The following is a 23,319-nucleotide window of genomic DNA, read 5'->3' as shown; positions in this document are numbered from 1 at the left end:
ATTCAAACAACTTTTTTTATTTGATCTATGACACTGACTGTCAAATCAACTTGGATCTAAGAAATGTTCTTCTACTCGTCGATGGGTATACTGATTCACCATACTGATCGTTGAATCGTCTCTCGAATCTTAACGGAACTTTTTTATTAAAAAAAAACTTAACTACCCAGTGACTTAAACAAAAAATTTTAAATAGTTCAATGACCAAACTGTAACTTTTTTAGTTCACTGACCAACATGAAAACTTACCATAATATTTAAATTTTAACACATTTTTCGATTTTTCGATTTATCAACCAGTAACTATGTTATTTGTTAATTTAGTACAAAATATCAATTAGTCTAAAAAATGAAAGTATTGTTTCTTTTATTTAAAACAATAATTTATAGATAATTGCAGCAGAATCAAGCTACGTACACTGTAACTCATTTTAAAAATTCAGATCAGGTAAAACAGTTGGTTAAAATTTTATTTGAATTTATAGAATTTTTTATATTTTTATTATTACTTATTTGTATTTATTGATTTCTTGTCTTTTCTTTTTATAATCCTATTTTTAATTTTTTATAATTTTATAATTTTAATAAAATTTTATTTTGCAACGATTTAACCATCAATTTAATTAATTTAACGAAAAATCGATTACTTGACCAATTCAATTACTTGTCCGGTATTTATAACATTGCTTCATTTCTTGACTAAGGGCCCTTTTAGAGAAGCGTTTGCTTTCAGTGCGGTATATTTAACTTTCTTTTTGTCTAACACTACAGTGTCACTACAATATATAATCTCATTGCTACAGCTATTTTTATACTAACTATACGTAAACACTGAACGCACCACCGCCCATCCGAAGGGACCCTAAATGAGTCGATTTCAATTTTACCCATTTAAATAATAAAATATTTAATATAAACCTTTTTAACCATTTGATTAATGATAAATTTTACGTTCCTTTTTCTCCTTCCAACAAAAATAATCCCAATAGCAGTCGGCAAATGTGAACCACCGTCCCATCCTTCATTTTCAAAAGACCATTAATTTTCACGTCTTAATTTCAAATTTTACGTTGAAATTCTTGTAATTATGTGTTGACTATGTGATTAATTTTTATTTTAATCTAATTCAATAATTATAATTATTTATATTATTATTATGTAAGTCCTAAGTTGATGTGACGAATTAACAGAACATTAACTCGATTAGAAAAATTATTTCGATGTCCTTTTGTATTTAAAATAAATTATATTGTTCGATGACACTTTAATCTTTTCTTTAAAAACCTAAAAGTGACACACATGATATCATAATGAGATTTGAACTCATGCTAATTACATTAATAAAATCTTAATTTTACCTCCTCCATCAATCGTATCTATACTATTATTTAAGCCCTGCTAAATTAGTGGAATAAGTCAATCGGATACCAAATCGGTTAGAAAAATTACTTTGATGTATTTTTATATTAATGTCTTTTCATATCTAAATATATGGTTTCACACATATACACGTGTGATAAATTTCCTACTAGTTCATAAATTTATTAAAGAAAATGCTTTTTAATTAATATTTAAACCAGTTGTCAAGAATGTCCCCAAACATGTAACATTTTTCTTATGGTTCATGATAATGTGCATTTGAATTTAAGCTAATCAATCTAGAAATTGCAGAAAGTAAGGATCTGGTATGACTATGAACCACATGATGCACTAAAAGAGCAACAAACAGTATTGATAATTTTATTCCATTTTCATTTTCCTTACTTTTAGGTCCTATATTTTAATCCTAAACAAGTTTTTACTTTAAACATTGTTGACTTAAAAGAGCAAAATCAAATTTGCATGTTTCTTCTTTGTTTACAGTATTACAAGCATACTTAAGTGTAAATAAAGCATCGGTTTAATGATGAAGTTGAGATTTTATTTTATTTTTAAATTTATTCTAATTATAATTAGTTAAATTAAATTGAATTAGTTGTTAAGTTAGTTATTCAGTTCTGTACTTAAAATGGTTGATTCAAATTGATTTCTTTTTATAAAAATGGCCGATGAGGCTTTTGCTCGAAGGCAATAAATTTTTGAAAATTTTACTAATTTAATAATTGTAATCATTTGTTTTAATTGTAATTATTAACAAAAGAATAGCATGCTCAATTGACAATAACTTATGGCAAAATTATAGTTTGGTTATTGTAAAAGAGATAAATCTTAAAATTATACATAAATTTTGATTCAACATGTAATTTGATGCGTAATTATACACATGAAACTTTGATTACGGTTCAAATGTATACATGAAACTTTAATTTGATTCAATCATAAACGTTTAAAGAAATAAATACATCAATTTATTTTGGTATTGAATAAATATAATTATTTGTGTATGCAGTATATAAATATAAAATGAGACTATATTAATAATTGTGTTAATAATTTGTGAGAATTAAATCAACTCAAAATTTCATGTATAAATTGCACAAAATCAAAATTTATATATAATTTTGAGATTTATCTGGTATAAAAATTATAATGTCATATACTAATAAAATATTTCTTACAATTTTCGAGAGTGATTAAGTTAGAAACGAACTCTATTTAGAGTGGTTGATGGTGGTTTACCTTAATTTTAAAGTGATTAATGTAGAAATACACTGATAATATTTTGTTTTCGTTTAACGGTGAAGGGACTAATTTAATAATTTTTATTTTGAGGTGATTAAATTAATAAAAAAATTTGGGGGACTAAAATAAGAGTGATCTATATGTACAACGACTGATAAGAAAATTTATCTAAAAAAGAAAGTGGTAAAGGAACGGAAATTGGAGCCATGGGGCCATGGGGGGGGTCTGACCCTGACTCAGAGGAAGGGGATACCTCGGCACTTGCACCCTGTTGAAATAATCAGTCCTCCTACAACACCCTCTTCTTTCTTTCTTTTAACACTAGATTTGCATATAGCTCAGAGTTTCAGTATTTGTAGACCCCCTACTCATTTAATGCCCCTCTGTTAATTTTCTCTTTTTCTTTTGTGTGCAGATGACGTGACAGAGTCTCCGGTCCCTTAGGTTCAGCTCCCACCCCTTTGCAATTTCGAGGTAAGGAAAGGGGGGAGGGTTCCATTGGACTTTGCCCCCATTGCCTTTGTGGACAACTCCATTAATACCTCATTAATTTCAGGTACTGTATATTGTTTTTTGGTTTTAGAAAAAATGAAAAAAAAAAATCAGGGTAATTTTTCAAATTTCAGGCCATTTTCTGGTCAAAGCTTCTTCTCCTTTTAATTTATTCCTTTGCTTAGACTTGTGTTCTCCTTCTTCCTTCCTCCCTCAGTCTGAAATCTGAATCTGACGAAAAGGAGAAATCTACCTTTCATATGGGTCCCTTTTATTTAAAAAAAAACCTCTCCAATCACATATTACAGTAATTTTCAGTTAAATTCAAAATTAAATTAGATAAATTTTTTTAGATCAATCTAAAATTTTATATTAAATTATTTTTTATTTTACAAAATTTTAAAATTATTATCTTATACATCAGTGAAATAAAAAAAACCCTTTGCGAGTTAAGATTTTGCTTTGTGTACTTAAAAAGGAAATTTAGGGTAAACTATATCATTAGTCACTAAATTATGGGTAAGTTTTTATTTTGATCGTTTAATTAAAAAGTTATAAATTGGTCATTGAAATATTCAAAAATTTTCATTTAAGTTACTGAACTATTTAAAAATTTTTATTTAAGTCATTGGATTGTTAAGTTCTATTGTTTTTAAATTTCACCAGCGAGCTCCAAGCGGCGATTCAACGACCAATACAGTGGATTAGTACCCATCGACAAGTAGAATAACATACTTTAGATCTAAGTCGATCTAACGGCCAATGTTGGAGATTGGGAAAAAACTGTTTGAATTTTGGTTTACATATTCACAACATCCAAAACTATTTTATAATAAAAATGAGCTATAGAAGGAAAGAGGAAAGAGAACGTTCGATTGGTGCAGGAAGTGCGTACAAAGAAAATCATATAGCATCAATTCTAATAGTCCAATTAAATGAAAACATTTGAATAATTCAATAACTAAGTTGTATTTTTTTTAATTAAGTGACTAAATAAAATTTAGTTTAAATTATATAATGGGTCCCCATATTTTTTCGTTTAAGCAATTTAATTTTTTTCTTTTATGATATTTTAACTTCTTCTTTTTTGTATTTTCCATCCTCCTCTGCTTCTCCCTTTGTTTTCCTATATTCTCCATTTCTTTTAACGTATCAAGAAGTCAAATTGACAATGAAAAAGGAAGCAAGAAGTCAAAATCATCAAAACCCATAAACTCATACCATCTGCTAACTGTCAAAATCCTCCACCACCACCCATCATCTTCATTTCATCAACTAACACCCTCACCACTGCCATGACCTCGTTCATGACAAACCCAACAATATCATCCTCTTACCAAATAAACCCACGTTCAAATCAATTAAGAATCCAAGTAAAAAACAATTAATAAGCCCCAAAAAATCACAAAGAGCCAAAGATTAGATAATGACCGGTGAAAGAGGAGCACATATCAAAAAATCGAGCTGATCCTAATGGCCGGTGACGAAGATTCCATCTTGGGTAGTCCAAAAGTTAAGGATTTTTTTAGATATTTTTGAAATGAGTTCTAGATAGTGGTGAATGTGTTAGTGGATGAAATGAAGATGATGGGTGGTGGTGGAGGGTTTTGATAGTTAGCAAATGGTATGAGTATATGGGTTTTGGTTATAGGCAATGATGGCTTTCTACTTATTGTTTCTTTTTTCATTGTCAATTCAACTTTTTGATGTGTTAAAAGAAATGGAGAACGTTGAAAAATAGAAGGGGAAGCAGAAGAGAATGAAAAAAAAAGAAAAAAAAAGTTTAAAGAACATAAAAGAAAAAATTAAATTACTCAAAACGAAAAAAAATATGGGGACCAATTATATAATTTAAACTAAAATTTTTGTTTGAAATGATTATTTAACATATCAGCTTACTGTTACACCGTTAACGGCAATTAACGGCTCAGTGACTAAAATTTTATGTCACGATAACGTAAATGGCTAAAACGTAATATTTTAAACATAAGTGTCTAAAAGGTGACCTAAGATAAATAAAAGTGACGACGATGGGTATAGTTTATCCTTTAGTAGTCTTATAAAATATTTGTCAAACCTTAATTAAACTTGTGGAATAAAAAATACACTGAAAATATATTTTTGGTACAATATTTAAATATATAAAATAAAATAATTCTTTTATATTTTATAATGGAGTGGTAACTACTAACTAGGAAAGCTAGGTACGGGTGCAGGGTAGGAGAAGAGCAAAGCCCAATGGGCAAGTTAAAAGTGGGCCCAGTGATAAGCCTTCAAGGTTTGGTGCATTTGGAGTACTGATATTTACAATTTATTCATGTTTAATTTAAAATAAATTCGAATTTGAATCGATAGATTTAAATAATTTACAAACTTAATTAAATTTTTTGTTTAAATAACGTACAAATATGACTAAAAAATTTAATCGAATTCGAATTCAAACTTAAAAAATTGATATTCGATCGAGTGCAAAATATTTAATTGTAATTATCATTTTTTATATCCGAAATGTTATATTATATTTAGGGGCGATCAAAATTCGATTCGATTCGATTCAAAAAATTCAACAAAAAAATTTAAAATTTGAATTAAATAGTTCGAGTTATTTAAGTTAATCAAGTTATTCGGATAAACTCGAATAAAAAATTAAGTTTTGAACTCGAATATGAATTACACAATTCGAATTATCCGAAAATCTGAATAGAAAAAGTAAAACTGAGTCGTTTTGATAAATGCTTACTTTTTTAAAAGTTAAAAGTCAAAAACATTAATTTAATAGGCAAAATCATGTCGTCTTGATAAATGTTTATCCATTAAGTTAAAAGGCAAAACCATTATATTGTTTATGTAGTTAAATAATCTTGTGCTTTGTCTACTAGTTAAATAATCGGTCCATGTAAACGTAACATTGAGTATAAATAATAGGATTCGTTAACTCGACTCGACTTTACTTGACTTGAAATTTTTTGACTCGATTCGATTCGATTTGAAAAAAATTCAAATTGAGTTTCGTTGCTAAAATAGGATTCGTCCACTCGACTTAACTCAAATTTTTTTTATTCGATTCGACTCGACTCGATCAAATACTCACCTCTAATTATATTATTGTGTAATTTATATTTCTTTCTATATATATTTATAATTTTTAGCATAAAATTTTACCATTTCTTATATTTTCATTAAAATTTAACGATTTTTATAACTTTTATTGATTTTTATTTTTTTATCACATGTCACGCTGTGATTATGATACGTGGTGATTTTAATTGAAAATAATTAAAGACTATTCATTTTTTAAAAGATATATGAAAATCTTTTATACCCTTAAATAAAAATATAATGTATTGAAGACTTGCAGTACATCTCTTTCTGGGCCTTGACATGATAGCATTGCAGCCTCTGTTAAGCGCTCTCAGTACAATTACTCTAGCCTATTTTCAACACTTTCGCTTCAACTTTAAGTCATTGTTAATTGAGCCTATACCTATGCCTTTCTTTTATTAAATAAAATTTATTCTACATATAATACAAGATAGATTCTTGTCGTGGTTAGTGTCAGCCTCACTTTTTATGGAATGTTGAGGAACTTCTAGAAGTTTCCTATCTCTTTTTGTATGGACGGTGTATTTATTTATAGTTAATGTAAACTTAATAATAGTAAATTATGATAATATTGTAGTGTAAAATAAAAACAATTAAACGCACCATATTTAAGATAACGTCCATCCAAAAGACTTAACTTTTCTAAGTTAAGTTGGATTTTAAATATGTTATTATTTGAACTAAACCGAATCGGTCATTATATTAAATTGAACATAAAAGTTAAATCGATCTTTAAATGAATCATTCAAAATTAATAAAAAATAAGGATAAAAATTGACGGTTGAATAATTTTTAATTTTTATAATTTATTTAATTATAATTAAATCAATAGTTGATTGAATTGAAAGTCGTTGATCTAATTAATTCAATAGTTAATTTTGCTCAAATTAACACATTAACACTCAATAAACTTATAAAAAAATCATGTTATAAAACAAAGAAAAATAAGAAAATAAAGTCAATAGGATATATACAATAAGTCCCTAAACTCCATATTTATAAGTCTAAAATATAAATGATAAAGAATTTTACTTCTAATGGACATTAGAGTCTTAAAAGTATATCAAACTTCTTATTTCAACGAACATCTAAGTTATAATAAATATTCATAATACTCTTCATTGGATGTCTATTGATAAATAACGTGTCTTGTTATACCCCTACACCTTGAGAAGACTCCTCGAGCCTCAACTCCTCATGACCAAACCCAAGAACCGCTCTTCAATGTCAACCTCTTAGCTCGAGGAAACTCTTCCCAGGAGAAATCATTGAATCTCAGATTGTACAAGGGTCTTATGTAACCGCTATTTATGACACCAATTGTCACATCCCATTTGAAATGGTTAACAATCTGTTCAATTGCCACCTCGATCACTCTACTTAAGTTTGCTGTGGCAAAATTGATTGACTTATCCACCCTTAGTCACCTATAGCATGGTGACACATGATATCTCGGAATCCTAACTCGGGATATATAAACCATTGCCCTTGCATGGCCAATAGACTCTCTCTCAGCTCTCTCTCTTATTTGGGGGCTCTCTTCCTTGTCCCTTACCATCTCAACTCTCTAGGCTAAATATTATTAATTATTTAAATTTAACAAACAAAAAAACAATATTAACAATTAGACCTAAATTTTAAAATTTAAATAATTAAGAAATTAAATTCCTAAAAATAATCATAAGCATATTTTAATTAAATAATATTATTTTATATGTATATTCTAAAATTTTCGTATTGGATACAGAAACAAAAGGTAGGTGGTTAGTCACAAATTACTGATCCAATTATGAAATTGATTTGGGTGGGAGGCACTGGCATGTGGTTTCTATCTAAAAGGAAAGAAAAACCAAAATGAGTTTTTTTTCTGTCTCTTCAACTTTCATGGTGGAGAATGGATTTTTGATGAATGGTGATGAAGTGATGGGCAAGTTGAACAGCCATGGGCGCAATCTTGGAAGGGCTTCTCAAAAAGCTTGCCCAATGGGTGCAAATTTGGGTTGGTTGAATTTTCAACACGCATCCACATGGGGTGCCTACATTGTAACCCAATAATGGCATAATTAACCGTGAGAGCTTTCCGAGCAAGGCAAATAAAATATTCGTCCACTTCTTGAATATTGAATTAATTTTGTCCAAGAATTATATCATTACAAGCATTTATCTAAAAATTTAATTCTACAGTTAAATATAACTAATTTTAATTAAAATATATTTAATTCGACAATTAAAGTTTAACTAATTGTAATTAAAATATATTTGAAGGAAAACCACACAAACATAAAATCACGAAATTTTTAAAACATCAACTTCATCATTAAACTAAAATCTTATAAGATAAAATGGATTGTTGATTATTATTATTATTATTATTATTATTATTTGTATGTGTGATGAATTAGGCTCGAGAGTCTATTGTGGAAGATATCATATCGAATTTGAAGGGTAACAAATTCTTACAATACTGATGCAAGGTTTGAGAGTATCAGAGTTTATATTATAGGGTGTGATTCGGTGCTTAAATCTACTAGTTTCAAGAGGTGAGAGGATAAAGAATCTAGTTGCTAGGGATGAAATTGTACCTAAGTATTTATATTCAATGTTTAGATTGTTGAAAGGGCTACTTGGTACATGACCATTGATTACCTATCTGACTATACTAATTTGTTGTTGTTAGGATGATTATTATTATTATTGGCCCAAATTTGTCTTAAGTTTGGGCTTGGATCGGAGTTCGCAGGCTTGACCCAAGCGCTAAGCTCACGGAGTAGGTTTGGGCCTTGGCTGGACCTTAAAGAGCTCGTAAGCTTGACCTAAGTGTTAAGCCCACAGGGTAAGTTAGCAAGTTGACAAATCAAACTTGGTCATTGTATTGCAAGGTTGCATGAACTTAGAACTATGAAGACACGTGTCTAAACTAGAGCAGGGAACGTGTTTACATGCATAGAGTCTTCCTAACTTGTCTTATCGATAAACAATATCCTATCATATAAATAGACAGATCACACCATCTGAAGGACATACGGAAAATACTAAACAATTATCTTGCTTAATCTGCCTTGATTGCCCAAGGTCCTTCCTAATAATTCCCTTTATAACAATCTAGCAAGCTCGACATCTAAAACATGAGTCCATTTTGAAGTTATTTGTTAAAATTTATTAATAGATATTTCTACTTGGGTAGTAATTATGTTGGTGAGTAGGCAGTGGCAGATGGGCGGTTTCTTTGATTTTTAAGCCAATCTCCAACGTCTACCTTCGTTATCTCCGCCAACATTAACACAAAACGTATTTATTTAACATAGAAAAAATATCAAACAATTGGCATGCACAGTCTCCGCCTTGCTTCTTCCGCTCATTCCCAGTCGCTCTTCACAATGTCTGCCGCCTCCGCTTCCCTCGCTCTCCCTTCTCCCCTTTCTTCGTTTCGCTCCAATGGACCTCTTCCTTCTAGATGCTTCCTCCGCCTCAACAACCCCTCAAGATCTAGGGTTTTCATGAGTGTCTCCGTTGGATCCCAAACTGTCGTCGATGATGCCTTGTTCGCTGATTACAAGCCCACCTCCGCCTTCCTCTTTCCCGGTCAGGTTAGTTACTTATTCCATCAATTTTGGATTGGGCAGGCTCAGCTAAGCTAAATTTATTCATTCCCATGTTAAAGGCTTTTACTTCCATTTTTTTTTTTTGGATTTTACCTGGATGAATCTGTTTCGTTGCCTTCTTATTAGTTCCAATGTACACCATGAGAATTTCAGGGCGCTCAAGCCGTTGGAATGGGAAAAGAAGCTGAGGCTGTGCCTGCTGCTGCAGAATTGTATAAGAAGGCAAATAATATATTAGGGTACACAGAAATTTAGTGGTCAATTTATGGTTTTCGTCCTTGTACTATACTCAATTTTGGAGATTTAGTCCCTATATTTTAACTTGGAATAATTTGGTTCTCTTACTATTACTAATGTCATGCTCCCGTCCAAATCACTAAAATCTATTGATTGATGTGAAATTGAAAAAAAGGAATCAAATTATGAGGTTGAGATTGATTTTTCTTTTTAAATGATAAATTAGTAGAAAATAACTATTCTGATGACTATAATTTTACAAATTTCGATTTTCAAGTTTCAATTCTTTTTAAATTTCATATTAGCCAACTAATGGTATATTTAAGGGAATTAGTGATTTGGACTAAAGCAAAACATTAATAAGAGTAGGAGATAAAATTATGCCAAGTTAAAAGTACAGAGAGTAAATTTTAAAATTGTTTATGGAATAGGGATGAAAAGACCAAAATTTAATCCTTAATTTGCTATCCCCTTTTTTTAAAATCGTCTTTATAGTTTAACCATGTTCCATCTGCATGCAGTTTTGATCTTCTAGATCTTTGCATCAATGGTCCCAAGGAAAAGTTAGATTCAACTGTCATAAGCCAGGTACCTTGCATTCTCATTTGGTTGCCATCCGTCCTTATAAATGTTCTGTTACCAATGTTGTATTTACTACAATTTATTCTGTCAAGAGAGAGCAATAAATTAGTGTTATCTTCATATTTGCAGCCTGCTATTTATGTCACAAGTCTAGCTGCTGTGGAGCTGCTTCGTGCCCGTGATGGAGGCCCGCAGATTATTGATTCTGTTGATGTCACTTGTGGTCTCAGCTTGGGTGAATATACTGCACTAGCTTTTGCTGGGGCTTTTAGGTGAGTGTTTATGTATACCGTAATGACTAAGTCAATGTCCAAAGTTGTATTTCCATGTTTAAAGCTTAGAGAAGTTACCATCACCTGTCTGCTAATTTTTTAGTTAGTATGTAAAACTAGAAGAAACATATGATTGATGCTCTTTTCCCTGTGAATTTGATTTCATGTATAAAGCTTCGAGGATGGACTCAAGCTTGTCAAACTAAGAGGAGAAGCGATGCAGGTAATGATCTGTTTCTGTTTAATAGTGCTTTGTAGTGTGGATGATTTTATGATTCCTGCTGGTAATCATCGTTCTTTCTACTTTTAGGAAGCTGCAGATGCTGCTAAAAGTGCTATGGTCAGTATCATAGGACTTGATTCGGAGAAGGTTCAGCAATTGTGTGATGCTGCCAACCAAGAAGTTGATGTAGCTGATAAAGTGCAGATTGCGAATTACTTGTGTCCTGTAAGGATATAAGATTCATTTATGTCTCGTTGATCAAATGAACTGTGTCATGCTTGGTATAATGCTAATTAGGAGACCAGATATGCGTTGACTTTAGTACTGAAAATGTGTTTTCTTTGGCAGGGAAATTATGCAGTATCTGGGGGTCTCAAAGGAGTGGAAGCAGTGGAAGCTAAAGCAAAGTCATTCAAGGCTCGGATGACGGTAGTTCTCTTTGTCATTTTCTATCTAAAAATGTGATCCTTCAGCATTTACCTTGATTGATTGTAAATTGATACATTTCCTTTTTGTGCTAATGTGGACATCTAAGCTACAATCTGACTGCTAGTGATAACATAGTTCTCCCCTTTTGTAGGTTCGTTTAGCTGTTGCTGGTGCTTTTCACACTAGTTTCATGGACCCAGCAGTTTCAAGATTGGAGGCTGCATTGGCAGCAACCCAGATTAGAACTCCAAGAATACCTGTCATATCAAATGTCGATGTTCAGCCTCATGGAGATCCTGAGACTATAAAGAAAATACTAGCACGTCAAGTAAGCTTGCTTCATACCCATTTTTTTCTACTCCTCCTTGGTGGTGTGTTTAGGGAGAAAAAAAGCCGTGAAACAATAGAATTAAAGCTGAAAATAAGTAGAAAGAAGTTGGAACTCTAGAAATTGTAGGGTTGTGAAAAACCTATAGTTTCTCTCTATCAATTGAAAAAAAAAATGCTAATGTTGTTGGCCTGAAAATGAATAGAAAGAAGTTGGAACTCTACTAATCCGTAGGATTGTGCAAGACCTGTAGTTTCTCTCTATTAAAAACCCAGGCTTTCTTGCAAAAAGAAAACCTGATAAATCTAGCCCTAAATTTAAATCGTAATATATCTTATAATTTTAGCAGTCCATAATATGTTCCTGCATCACATGGGCTAAGAATAGCTATTTAAGCTAATGGTTGGAATTGCAGGTGACTTCTCCTGTTCAGTGGGAAACCACGGTGAAAACTTTGCTGACCAAAGGGCTGAAAAAGAGTTATGAATTGGGGCCTGGAAAGGTAAAAAAAAAAAAAAAAATCTTATAGACTGCTTTAGTACAAGCTTCTTCTTCTCTCTCTCGAGGCATTCATTCTCATTGGTTTGAGTTTTGTTTTGGGGTCTTGTATCAGGTCATAGCTGGCATTGTGAAGAGAATGGATAAAAGTGCTGAGATTGAGAACATTGGTGCTTGAGGAGTGTTTTTTTATTACTTGTGGCTACTCCACCATTCATATTGAATGATGTGTTGATGCAACTTGGAAGTTTTGAGGTTTTATGACCAGACATATTGCAAATCTAGCTTGTAATGATGGTGTCAGTTGTCTCTATGTGTGTGTTTTTGCCAGCATTGTTTCATTAGAAAGAAATAGGCCAAGTAAACAACACTCCTGTGTCATTCATCGTTTCAACTGCAGTGCCTACATTCTGCTATTCAATTTCCCAACCCATCTCTTAAGCCACGACTCATTCACTGTATAAATATAATTTTTGGGGGATATTATGTTTTTCGAGGAGTGAACAAAATGGTTCAACTTATAGTTGTCGGTTAAGTTGGTTAGAATGGTTAATTATGACTGTTAAAACAGTTTAACTGGATCTGTTATACCCTAAAACAAACGAGTCTAATTTTATTTATTATTTATTATTTTAATGTAATTTAAAGATACGAGTGTAATTGAGCAAAGCTAAATCTGAATGGTGAAAACTCGAGTTTGATTTGATCCAAACAATTTCAAAATTTAAGCTTTGCTCAACTCCTAATCAAACTACTTAAATTTATTTATTAATTTTGTACTCAAATTTAAATCATTTTTACTTAAACTCTTTTTATAAAATAAAGTAAAAATATATTAAAATGAAACAATTGATTAGACATGTAAATTGTGTGAATCGAATATGGCTTAATTGATGGCATGAGTTGCTTACACTCAACTCAATAATTATAATTTTTTGTTTATTTTTGGTGAAAAGGATAAATAATAACAATAGTTATATTAAACTATCAACAATTAACACTCTTGTTAAAAGTCAATTTAGCAATGCAATCAACTTCTATACTCTTTTTTTGAGCCGTATATATTATTTCCCATAACACCATTGTCGACAATATTTATTGAATTCGTCTCGTAAGTACTGAATTAGATGATCTTAAAAAAGTTACCTAAATAACTTGAACAACCTCCGCGCTATCAGTCTGAATAAACTTGATTAAAATAGCTTACAAGCATCATCTCATTTACACCCTTATTTAAAGATACTTGATGGTAAAATTTTGAAACAATAATAGACATAATAATTGTTCTTTTTAAATATATAATATAAAATTTTAATCACAAGCCGAATCAACAAGAGAAAAAAGGGGAAAAAAATTTTCAATTCAACATATTTAATGGACGGCTTAATGGTTTAGTAGGTTAAAGTTTGAGACTGATCATGCAATCGATTTTTGAAATTTCTTTTAGAACAGAATTGATCCAACTGAGCAATTGTTCTTTAACGCTGATGTTTTGCCAAAAGGACAGATAAAGATCTATAATTTGCCAGAGATTTGTCCAAATTTCAAAAAGAACAAAAAAGCATTGAAATTGACCCAAAATCTAGGAAAGAGGGTTTTAAACCGTACTGGAAGGGCGTTGCGGTTGCCTCAACCGCCGAAGCTGATCGATCCACCGGTCCTCGGGAATTTGATTGGCCCAATCAGGAGTCAATCCAGCGAACGCAACCCCACGCATCGCTTCCCTCACTCTCATAGCATTCTCCGCCGTTAACGGCGCGTTTCTCCGCCTCTCCTCTTCCCTAAACGCCCTCCTTATCGCCGTATCAGACGCCTCTCTCCTCCTCTCTTCCTCTTCCTCTTCTTCTTGCTCCGTAGCGACGCTGCCTACGTGAAGAGAAGAGATCCCGTTCTCCACTCGATTGACGTAACCACTCGTTAGGTTACGATGGTGGTGTTCTTCATCTGAATTGACTTGATCATCGAAACTTTCTCGATCCTCATCGTCGTCGTCGTCATCATCACCATCCACGGCTGAGATCGGCTGGTAGTATTCAGGCGCGTCATCGTGACTGGTATCGGAGTCGCTGCCATTGCCATTGTTACTCTCTGCACAAAAATTTTCGCGTGCATAGGCAAGCAACAGTTTTGAAAATGGGGAAATTTAGACAAAATTTTTTAAAATTGTAAAAAAAAAAAACCTTAAAATAAATAATACCTTGAATGAAATCGACAGGAGAGGTGGGGATGGCGTTCATTGTAGGCTGGGAAGCAAATACAGAGAGATCCGGAACCAGAAAGACAGGCCCTCTGAATAAAAAGGATTCGTCAAATAAATGCAGTAAACATTGGATTTAAAAGGAAACAATAAAAGGATGCACCAGCCGGGAATCGAACCCGGGTCTGTACCGTGGCAGGGTACTATTCTACCACTAGACCACTGGTGCTGCTTGCTAAAGATTTTTGATTAGCTATTACTAGATTAATTTAACATTGACTCTCAAAATTATACGAATCCAGAATGTGCAGAACTCAAAACTATACCAACTTCACAATTTCTAAAATAAAAATCGATATAAACTCGAAATTAATTTTAAATTACAAAACGACCTAATTGAAATTGTTCTAATCCAAAATAAATTAGAGCAATAGTATATGTAACACTTTTAAAGATATTTAAAATGGTGCATTTACATCTTTTGATGTAAAGCTTGAATAAGGTGAAGTTTATGACGGTGTTGATCAATTCACCCCATTTAAGACGGGATGAAAAGTTGATTACTTTGGTGGTGAATAATGGAGGAAATCAATTCTCATGGAGTGTACATATAGCCGAATTTGAATCCTCTATTATAACAAAAAAATATATATATTTATTTAAAAATTGATTATAAAAACTAAATACATAAAATCACATGCAACGTATGTGTTGTTAAAAATTAGTTGCTACAAAATCCGCACTAATTATTTTTATTCCTTAAATTTGATTACTAAATCTCTTTTGATATATGAATTTAGATTCTATAAATTACGATAACATGGTTTTATAAAAACTTATATTAAATACTTAAGATGTAAAATTTAGAATTAATTTATAATTTTACTTTACAAAAATAGAAAAGAAATACTAAAATAAAAACCACATATGTAAAACTAAAAGCAAAAACATCATAATGTTTTTAATCTTTTGGGTATAAAAATCAAAGCCTTGCATTTCATGAAACCAAAAACAAAAGAAAAAAAAAAGATCTCAGATGATGATTTAACAAAAATAACTGGCTAGGAAATGACTCCAAACCTTTATTATCATTCAATTAATTACAATAAATTGCAGAGTATACACCCTTTGGGTGCCACCATTGACAATGCCTCCTCACCTCTCCAGGCCTCCACCACCACTGTGTGAACCCGACACCTTTCCGCCGTACCTTACGATGCCGGTCACGCAACTGCATAATACATTGGCCATAAAGTCGTAAGGTATTTCAGGTGACACTGCCACTCTCTCTGCTAGCATTGAGTTCTTGGAAGAACGTTTTAGCGGCCTCGTATGTAGACCAGCAGATCGCGGCGGCAGGGGCGTGGAAAAACATTCGAGGAATCCATCCTCTCATGAGGCCTTTGTATCCGTCCTTTTTCACTATCGTTTTAATCACGTCGCTGATAGAACTACTCTTGAACCGATCGCATCCGCATACACCCTGCCGTAATACATTTTGCATAATTGAATCAACAATACACATTCATGGATGTTAACATGAAACAAGATGGAGCAAGCACTTAAATGCACATGTATTGTATACAAGGGAAAGCATGCTTTAGTAAATTGTATAGAAGCAACGCTAGATACTTAAAATTGCATACAAGGTCCCTATAGGCCGATTTGAATCCTCTATTCTAATTTCATCATATACTTCTCGAAATGTATAGTTTGACAAATGTTATACTTTTCTATCTTTCTAAAATGTGAAATAAACTGTGATTTCAGGTATCTTCATCCCTTTTTAATAAAAGAACGACAAATAACATTTTTCCTCTTGATTGTCATTCTACTATTAGAGAGAGATAGGGACAAAGTGTAATCCCAGTTTCATGTAATTCTTTTTTAAGAAGAAAATTGCAAATGTCTATATGCCACATCATCACATCTTATACAACAGAATTAATGTAAAAAAGTTGGCATCGGGATTGAAATGCATGTTTCTAAATTTAGAGGGATTAAAAATGGAGGATTTGTAAGGTTTAAATCAAGATAACAAAAGCATTAACAATCTTCAAATGGGTTAATTACAGCAAATGTCCTCAAACTAAGAACCATGCTTTAAATTGATCCCAAACTTTAAATCCTTCTAATTGAATCCTCAAAAAGTTTTAAACCTAAAAGCATTGCATAAACAGATTAAAGCTTTAGCAAAAATCCAGCAAGTAAGAAAAATGGGCCTTGACTTACCTGACATTGCAGCTGAGTTTTAACTACATCAAGCGGCGTAGTGACAACGGCAGCTGAAGCTCCGGCAAGGGCACCAGCCGTAGCATGCACAATGACCCGCTCGTCACTCGCACTCTCCGGTGAAATCTCAATCAAACCCCTTTTCGCCGCCTCGTAAGTGGCGAAATGAACGGCCGTGAACGGCGCATTCATGACCACCGTCGTCCTGTAGGAAGCATAAAACGCCCCAAAACCTTCCTCTTTCAACACTCTCCTAACGCAATCCAAAACCCCTCTGTAAGTAGCACTGTTGCCCAACTGTAATCGTTGCTTCACCATATCCATAGGGGTGAAAACGGCGTCGCTCGCGACCGTCGCGAAAACGCCGGAAACCGCATGAGCAGCGGAGTTATTCGGGTCCCCACCCGAGAAATACTTCTTGCAAACTTCGTACACGGAGAAATAAACGGCATGGGCCGGACCCGCCCCGAGACCCATTGCCCCTATTCCCCGGTATAACCCCGGTACGCCTTCCGATTTGAGGATGGAACGGAGCGCGTGATGTACACCCACTGATTTTATGGGGCAAGACCCGAGAGCTTGCATATGGGTTTTAACGGTGTCAACTGGGAACATAGCCATATGCTCAACGCAGCCGGCTATGGAGCCAGCAATCATGAACTGCCAAAAGCGGAGCCCGTCATGGGGACTGACAGTCACCTCCGGCCGGAAATCCGGCGGCTGTGCCACCGGCTGGAAATCTGAACTTTGGAAATTTGTTGTGGCAGCTTCTGTTGACATCAAAAACAAAGATTTGGGTTTTTTTTTTTATTGGAATGAAGGAATCATTCAAAGATTTATTCTTCTAAATTGAAAGATTAAGACTTAATGGAATAATTCTAAGAGATGCGGGAATAGAAAGAAAAGATAGAAAAAGGGCTTTGTTTTTAAAGGTTCTTATTATTACTGGGGGATAATTTGAAGCTCTAAAAGTCAGAGATGAAGTTGGACAAGTCGCCTTAGGGTTCCAAGAATTTGGGGTTCCTTTTCAATTTTAATGTTTTTGTCAAAGCAGAGCGATTTGAATAAAAGATTTTGATTTTGTTTTGGCTTAAATCCAAAATTAGTCCTCTAATTACATCCTTTTTTCTCAATTAGTCCTCTTCTTTTTTCTTTTCTTTTTGCTAAAAGTCATAATTGGGAAAATTTTCAATTTTTTCTCAAAACAGGATAGTTTCTAATGAAAACATAACACTTCATACCTTTTTATTGGACCTCAAATTTTTTTAAAGTAAAACAAGATAAAATTGATAATTTAGCAGTTAATTTTGACCAAAACATTTTAGGTCCATCGTGTAATAACTTTGACCAGAAAATTCATTGGGCAAAGACACGGGGTTTGAGGATGTCCCTCCCTTTGCTTCTTTTTGTTGTTAGCTAGTTTAAGAATACTCCTTAAAAATGCTTTTGGAAAAAAGGGTATTTTTTAGGGTCACAAAAGGTGTTTTTAGGTTAATTTTTGGTTTGATGTAAGCACTTTTCTCTACAAAAATAGTTTGTTTAGAAATATTTTTGTTTCAAAAGTGATTTCTTTTTCCAAAAGTATTTTTGAAAAGTATTCTTAAACTAGGACTTAATTAAGCCGCGAAGTTGAATTCTGAATTGTTTTAAATTTGAATTTTTCGATTTTGAAGTTTGAATTTCATTGTTACTAATAAAGTCATGCCATACACAAGTCATGTACCCAACATACCGACTATCAACTCAAGCATAAGTCTCCACTTATATCAAAGCACATGAGTTATATACGCATGGTTAGTGGCTAACTCATGATTTAGGTAAGTCACACCATGAACGTCACAAGTGAATCAATTCACAAACAGATTCAAAATTAATTCAACTTGGGTCCAATCCAATATATCATTCTTCCAATGAGTACATCTGTGTCTCTACTCGTGGATAGGGGTGTTCAATCGGTTAAACGACCCGAAATAACATTAACCGAATTAACCGACCTTTCAAAATTTTTAACCGTTAATCGAACCGAAATTTTTTCGGTTAATTCGGTCGGTTAACCGAATTAACCAAAAATTATATGTTTTTTTTTGGTTAAAAATTAACCGAATTAACTGAATTACCCGAATTAACCGAATTGAATCACTACATAATTAAAAACATTACATAAGTCTTTGAATCACTAACATTACATAAGTCTTGAAATTAAATTATTTTTATTTATTAAATTATTTGTAATTTTTATGATTGAGTTGGATACTTGGGTTTGGATTGGGTTTAGGTGAATAGTGGGCCTATTTATATATTATAATTTTATTTATTAATTTTTTTGATTTTACCCGAATTTTGCACACCCCTACTCGTGGAGCCAACTGCTCTGATAGCCAAGATGTAACACCCCTAAACCCAACCTGATTACCGGATCAAGTATAGAAGTGCTACATTGGTTTTCAGAAACTCTAATAATAAGTTCTAAATAAAAATAACATTATAATTTGTACATATTAGTTTCGTTGTTCTAGTATATTAATTATTGATGTTCGAGATAAGTCGAAATAAATTTTTTTACCATTCTTACATTTAGAACAATATACTAAAGTGAAAGAAAGGCCATTGTGAAAAATAGGGAACGTGACTGTGTGGATTTCAATAATCATGTTTAAATTTGAAATTCAAGGGATAATTTGCCCTTTCTCGGATCCACTGATGTGATGAGATGAGGTGTCTTCAATCTTCAAAAATCATTTTCCTCTACTTTTAACCTACGCGTATGAACACGGGTTAAGCTATTGCTAGCTTAGTAAGTACAACTAATATTTAGATCATAATCTATATTATAACTTATAACTTATTTATTTTTACTACATAGAAACATTTAAATGACTTGTTTGTATTCATCATACATAATTTACCAATCAATTCACTTATTCTTACAATTAGGTCCACATTTATTATTTACTCATTAAACACCAACTAAACATATTGATTTAATTAACATCCATATAATACTAGAATCACATGATTTGCTTTAAATTCTCATTTACTCCATTAAGCTAAAATTTCTAATAATTTACTTTACTTATTTCAATCATTTTTTTTCTCACTTTTCAACACATATAATCTATATAATTCAATAATCGCTAAATCGTTTTGTACCTTTTTCAGAGGCCCAATAGACTTAATAGAACACACAGGATATACAGAACAGAATAGAACATCGCCGAAACGGATGAACAGAGAGCTCAAATGTGCTAATCGATGAACACTAATGTGCTAATAATCAGAGAGCACTAACGTGCTAATAATCAGAGAGCGCACTAAGGTTCCTTAATGGCATGCCACTAATATCCCAATAGTTCTTATCTAGTCTACTTGGGCAAGTCATAATATGCACATGTCACTTTTACACTTTTTACCATTTAATCCTTATAACAATACTTCGTATAATTATATCTTCCTTTTTCATTAACACATGTAACTTGTCTCGATATTGAATAATCTTCCATAATTCCACTAATAATTCTTATTATACATTTCACCTATCACTTTTACTTATTTTACAATTTATACCTCATCATGACATCTCATGTAACAACATCCTTTTCTTTCAATTTCAGATATAACATATTTCATTTATCTATTTAACTTCCATATTCCACCATAATTTCTTATCACATTCACATGTCAATTTCATTTTTTCTTCTAAATTTTGTCCTTGAGGCATCAAATCCACAAATAGAATTCATAATTCTTTTAATACATGTAACATGTTTCACCAATTAATATAATTTCCATAATTCATCACTAATCTTTATTAATTCTTTCTTTTCATGTTATTTTACGCTTTTAACACACTAATCCTTGTCTTTCAATTTTTTAATCAAATATCGTACATTATTTCACATATCATTATTTCAGATATTTCTCTTCACATTTACTTACATAAATATATAGTTCCATCAACTTTTACATCCTCTATAATTTAGTTTTTTTTTGCACTCTAAATCTTTTCTCACATCTCTTTCAATTTCTTTATCATATATTACTTAATAAATACAATCAATTCATTATTTATTATATTTAATCATTATCAAGCCTTATTCTTCACTTATTCAACTTATAAATTTGTAATTAAATACCATATTAAAATTATATTCATTCTAACAATTAACTTCATATTCAGAACAAGTAAGAATCTAGTTGTAGTTACAACTCAAAATATGGAATCAAGCTTTCTTCCTCTTCTTCCTCCTTTAGCTCCTCATTTGCCTTATTTCTCTACTTGTTTCTCACTTCCCTTCACTTTTTCTTAATCACTAGTATTCAACACTAATTGTTATTTTCTCTCTCCTCCGAGACAATTATGGATGCATTTCTTTTAACAATTGGGTAATTACTACACTGCTCTACTAATTTTACTCACTAATCTTGAAGAAATTTAGAAGAAACCAGCTTAATTGATTTGTATTTGGTGAAAGGGACTAAATTAAAAGAAAAATAAAAGTTGAAATGGTGGGAAAATGGTGGCAGACATGAAGTACCATGGCTTAATGGCCTTTTATAATCATTTCATCCTTTCTTTTCTCCATTTCTCTAGTTTCTTCCATCAATTTATCTATACAAAAATATCTTTTTATATTATTTACTATCTTGCCCTTTCCACTTAATTACAATTAAATCATTACTTTTCATAATTATCTTTTTAATTCTTTTATCATTTTACCCTTTCACTTTGTCTATAATAACACCCATGTGTCCTATCTCCTTTGGTATATTTTCACCTCTAGTCTCTCTTCATTTTTCATCAATTTAATTTAATCCTTCAACACCCAATTTTCTTACCTTGTCCCAATACTTTCCATTAATTTAATCGTTTCCCCAAATAAATTTATATTAATATTTATACTTTTCCAAATATCTTAGGCACCTATCTTTTATGTCTCATAGCTCTTTAAATCTCCAATTTCTGACTTTTCTCAAAATTTTGACAAATTTATTGTATATTTATCACTGTTCAAGACTCCAAAAATTTTTGGGATGCTACACAAGACTAGTCATCTCCCTAATTGGAATTGTAGATGGCATAAAAGCTTTCCGAGTATTTGAATCAAATACTCACTTTGATTCTTTTATGGGATTATGGACTCGTTTATATTATCTACTGAAATAAGTTGTCTTTCTCGCAATGTAAACATTCTTACAATGCCACTTATCATTAGTTTGAACTCAGACAATCAATGAACTAATATTTACTTGTCACAATTTCACTATGTATGCAAAACATGAAAGATAGAAACACAAAAGATATAATAGTGAAATGTGAAATTAACTTTATTTATTTATTCATCGCTCAAATACATAGAAAACAATTACATGTTTACTGCAATATAAACACATTTCCCAACAGCCTCATGCATGTTATGTTATCCACACGTCCAAAAATCTATTTTGCAATAAGGTTGATGAGCCGATATCAGGTAAATCCTAATCCAATGCACTAACAAACAGTTAAGCATATGCTCAAATATTTATATATCATATAGTATTAAATATATTTAAGCTTTCTTTATAAAGAGAGTACTTCATAATTATATCTCCCCATGTCAGTAACAGTAGGTTAATGAAAGTTTTAGCATATATATATATGGTGCCAAAGTATATACATATGCACTTGAATGAAGTGATGATTAAAACTCTTGTTAGACACTCGTTTACGACGGATTCAAACCGTGTGACCCCATCTCTTACTGTATATATTGTATATAAAAAAGTATATACATATACATATATAGTGTGAAAGTATTACATAAAACAGTAACTCTGAATACCACCTGTGTAAACATGTGAATTCTTCTATATATTTGTTCTAATTATTAGTCAGTTTCAATTAAATTAATTTTTGACTTAAATATCCAGTTTAATGCTTGGAATTATTGATTCTATTAAAACTATAATAATTTTTTTTAAAATAAGTAATTTAATTTTTCTCAAAATTACAATTAAAATTTTTCCTCAACTCTAATATAAAATTTTAGCTTGAGTTTGGATTCCACTAGTTGTGTTCCTCCAAACATACTAATCCATTTCTTGATTCTAATATAGATCACTGATCTTAATCTAATTTGAATTTTATTAAACAATAATTATAATTGACCCAACTTGGTTAGTTTTATTTAAAGAGCCAGATGGTTAAAACATGTAGTTAAATCTCTATATTTGATTGAAGTTAGTCATCTCAAAAGCAAATCATTATGGGACTTAACAAGTATATTTAATGGTCAATATTGATACAAGTGTCTCAAAAATGTATATTTTAGAAGTTTTGAGGCATATTCTCGATTAGTAAAAATGAAGATTTGAATCATAAAACTATGGTTTTGTATTTCTCTCCATGAGATCTTTAAAACGGTATATCATATGCTCAAAATGATTGAGCGATGAATGAGAAATTGATGCTCAGAGTAAACCACTTGTGAATTATGTTGAGGAAAATAGAAAGTTTAGTCCCA

The 23,319-nt window shown here is 31.7% G+C and overlaps 3 protein-coding genes and 1 non-coding gene across 4 annotated transcripts; 1 reads left to right on the top strand and 3 right to left on the bottom strand.

The window, feature by feature from the left end:
• The first annotated feature begins 9,366 nt into the window (after positions 1–9,366).
• On the top strand, positions 9,367–12,908 carry LOC105789034 (uncharacterized). Its single transcript, XM_012616231.2, has 10 exons — positions 9,367–9,803; positions 9,972–10,057; positions 10,577–10,643; positions 10,767–10,909; positions 11,084–11,132; positions 11,220–11,357; positions 11,481–11,561; positions 11,713–11,889; positions 12,305–12,391; positions 12,503–12,908. Exons 1-10 carry the CDS (start codon positions 9,543–9,545, stop codon positions 12,563–12,565), a joined length of 1,152 nt encoding a protein of 383 aa, XP_012471685.1. The 5' UTR covers positions 9,367–9,542; the 3' UTR covers positions 12,566–12,908.
• Positions 12,909–13,800: 892 nt separating this feature from the next.
• On the bottom strand, positions 13,801–14,717 carry LOC105789036 (uncharacterized). Its single transcript, XM_012616234.2, has 2 exons — positions 14,585–14,717; positions 13,801–14,475 (listed from the first exon to the last, which is right to left on the bottom strand). The coding sequence occupies exons 1-2, from the start codon at positions 14,622–14,624 to the stop codon at positions 13,985–13,987; spliced, it is 531 nt and encodes a 176-aa protein (XP_012471688.1). The 5' UTR covers positions 14,625–14,717; the 3' UTR covers positions 13,801–13,984.
• Positions 14,718–14,742: 25 nt separating this feature from the next.
• On the bottom strand, positions 14,743–14,813 carry TRNAG-GCC (transfer RNA glycine (anticodon GCC)). The gene has a single exon. It is a non-coding gene; the product is annotated as a tRNA-Gly (tRNA).
• A 703-nt stretch (positions 14,814–15,516) lies between these two features.
• On the bottom strand, positions 15,517–17,845 carry LOC105789035 (uncharacterized). Its single transcript, XM_012616233.2, has 2 exons — positions 16,817–17,845; positions 15,517–16,067 (listed from the first exon to the last, which is right to left on the bottom strand). Exons 1-2 carry the CDS (start codon positions 17,594–17,596, stop codon positions 15,852–15,854), a joined length of 996 nt encoding a protein of 331 aa, XP_012471687.1. The 5' UTR covers positions 17,597–17,845; the 3' UTR covers positions 15,517–15,851.
• Between the last annotated feature and the right edge of the window lie 5,474 nt (positions 17,846–23,319).

The sequence above is a fragment of the Gossypium raimondii genome, chromosome 2 (assembly GCF_025698545.1).
Source record: "Gossypium raimondii isolate GPD5lz chromosome 2, ASM2569854v1, whole genome shotgun sequence".
Taxonomy (NCBI): domain Eukaryota; kingdom Viridiplantae; phylum Streptophyta; class Magnoliopsida; order Malvales; family Malvaceae; genus Gossypium; species Gossypium raimondii.
The sequence above is the reverse complement of the archived record's forward strand: the minus strand, read 5'-3'. Positions and strand labels throughout refer to the sequence as shown.

Bases quoted from the DNA above. Each gene is read 5' to 3' on its own strand.
- LOC105789036 (XM_012616234.2), bottom strand. From the start codon at position 14,624: ATGAACGCCATCCCCACCTCTCCTGTCGATTTCATTCAAG. The intron at 14,476-14,584 runs GTATTATTTATT...ATTTTTGTGCAG, and splicing joins TCCTGTCGATTTCATTCAAG to AGAGTAACAATGGCAATGGC.
- LOC105789035 (XM_012616233.2), bottom strand. From the start codon at position 17,596: ATGTCAACAGAAGCTGCCACAACAAATTTCCAAAGTTCAGATTTCCAG. The intron at 16,068-16,816 runs GTAAGTCAAGGC...GTATTACGGCAG, and splicing joins AAACTCAGCTGCAATGTCAG to GGTGTATGCGGATGCGATCG.
- LOC105789034 (XM_012616231.2), top strand. From the start codon at position 9,543: ATGCACAGTCTCCGCCTTGCTTCTTCCGCTCATTCCCAGTCGCTCTTC. The intron at 10,058-10,576 runs GTACACAGAAAT...ATCTGCATGCAG, and splicing joins AAGGCAAATAATATATTAGG to TTTTGATCTTCTAGATCTTT. The intron at 10,910-11,083 runs GTGAGTGTTTAT...TCATGTATAAAG, and splicing joins GCTTTTGCTGGGGCTTTTAG to CTTCGAGGATGGACTCAAGC.